The 2,021-nt window shown below is 39.0% G+C and overlaps 1 protein-coding gene across 1 annotated transcript; it reads left to right on the top strand.

The window, feature by feature from the left end:
* Positions 1–1,025: 1,025 nt before the first annotated feature.
* On the top strand, positions 1,026–1,721 carry LOC139362179 (putative protein ZNF321). Its single transcript, XM_071092660.1, has one exon. The coding sequence runs from the start codon at positions 1,026–1,028 to the stop codon at positions 1,719–1,721; it is 696 nt and encodes a 231-aa protein (XP_070948761.1).
* The last annotated feature ends 300 nt before the right edge of the window (positions 1,722–2,021 follow it).

The raw sequence follows: 2,021 nt of genomic DNA, 5'->3' as shown, positions 1-2,021 counted from the left end.
AACAGGCCTAATAATACATACATACCTCATGGGGATGCTGTGAAGATGAGATGAAATCCATCATCAAGGAATGTTAGCTAGAATCAGAATCCTCATCACTACTACATTCTCGAAGTCTCCTTAGATTCAAATTGAACATTTTTAGGAATTATTTTTAAAAATAAAATCTACCTTTTCTTTGTAAATTTGCTTTTTAGTTTAATGCTTAATGTTTTGGTCAGTTGAATGAACTCTTTCAGCATCCTAAAATTATGTTAATATTCAGGACAATATTGCTTACTAAACTGTTTGGATTAGAAAATACTGCATGAATGCAGTAAATTCTCTGGATTCAGAGTCCAGAGTGCTCACCATTACATCACAGAGCCCTATGATAAAATGCAGTAAATTCTCTTGTCAGGATTGCAAACTGACTCAATTGAAAGAATACTGTTTTATTTTTCTTATTTATTTATTTAGACAGAGTCTCTGTAGCCCAGGCTGGAGTACAGTGGTGTGACCATAACTCACTGCAGTCCTGAATATCAGGGTTCAAGTGATCCTCCCATCTCAGCCTCCCAAGTAGCTGGAACTACAGATATGCACTACCATGCCTGACTAATTTTAAATTTTTTTGTAGAGATGGTGTCTTGCTCTGTTGCCCAGGCTGGTCTCAAAGTCCTGAACTCAAGTGATCCCCCACCTTCGCCTCCCGAAGTGTTGGGATTACAGGTGTGAGCCACTGCACCTAGCTAGGGAAAAGAATACTAAATGTGAACATCAAGAACCTTGATGTTATTTAACAGCCTTGTCACTAGCCAGTGATATGTCCTCCAGTGCCTTAAATCTTGGCTTCCTTCTTCATCAGATTTAGTAACTAAAGAAGCATAAATGAGTAAGCAATAAAGGACTCATAAAAGAAAGGGTCTTGAGTTCTCTGGTGCTGCTATACCAGGGAAGTGGGGTCCCCACAGACCTGGAAATTCTGGCCCCTCTTTCTCAACTGAGTACAAATTGAGACGTCTGGGATTGATTTCCAAAGACTCATGTTATGTAAGGAAGCCACCAACAAGAGCAAAGAAAAGGAGCCAGGGATAGCTCTTCCTCAGGGACACTTGACTTTCAGGGATGTGGCTATAGAATTCTCAGTGGAGGAGTGGAAATGCCTGAACCCTATGCAGAGGGCTTTATACAGGGAAGTGATGTTGGAGAACTACAGGAACCTGGAGTCTGTGGGTAGCTCTTTAAAATCCATGATGGAGTTCTCATCAACAGGGCAAGGCAATACGGAAGTGTTCCACACAGGGACGTTGGAAAGACATGAAAATTATCACATTGGAGATTTTTGCTTCCCAGAAATTGAGAAAGATATTCATGACTTTCAGTTTCAGTGGCAAGAAATTGAAAGAAATGGCCATGAAGCACCCATGACAGAAATCAAAGAGTTAACTGGTAGTACAGACCGACATAATCAAAGTCATGCTGGAAACAAGCCTATTAAAGACCAGCTTGGATTAAGCTTTCATTTGCATCTGCCTGAACTGCACATATTTCAGACTGAATGGAAAATTGGTAATCAAGTGGACCAGTCTATCAATGATGCTTCCTCAGCTTCAACATCCCAAATAATTTCTTGTAGGCTCAAAACCCATATTTCTAATAAGTATGGGAAGAATTTCCTCCATTCTTCATTATTCACACAAATACAGGAAGTACACGAGAGAAAAACCTTTCCAATGTAATGAGTGTGGCAAAGCCTTTAATTATAGCTCACACTTAAGGAGACATCACGTAACCCATTCAAGAGAGAAACAATATAAATGTGATGTATGTGGCAAAGTCTTTCATCAGAAGCAATACCTTGCATGCCACCATAGAGTTCATACTGGAAATTAGTCGGCAATCTAAAACTGGGATTTCAGCAGTAAAGACTGAAAATGTCAAAATTAGGATAATTGCTTGGACAGAATATTTGATGTTATTAGAGTGAATTATAAGTTGGATGATAAATTTATAGATATGAAAAGAGCTAGATGACCATA

This window comes from Macaca nemestrina, chromosome 3, assembly GCF_043159975.1.
Source record: "Macaca nemestrina isolate mMacNem1 chromosome 3, mMacNem.hap1, whole genome shotgun sequence".
In the NCBI taxonomy this organism is placed as follows: Eukaryota; Metazoa; Chordata; class Mammalia; order Primates; family Cercopithecidae; genus Macaca; species Macaca nemestrina.
This window is presented reverse-complemented; position numbering and strand designations above follow the sequence as displayed.

Coding starts and splice junctions, on each gene's coding strand:
- LOC139362179 (XM_071092660.1), top strand. CDS start 1,026: ATGTTATGTAAGGAAGCCACCAACAAGAGCAAAGAAAAGGAGCCAGGG.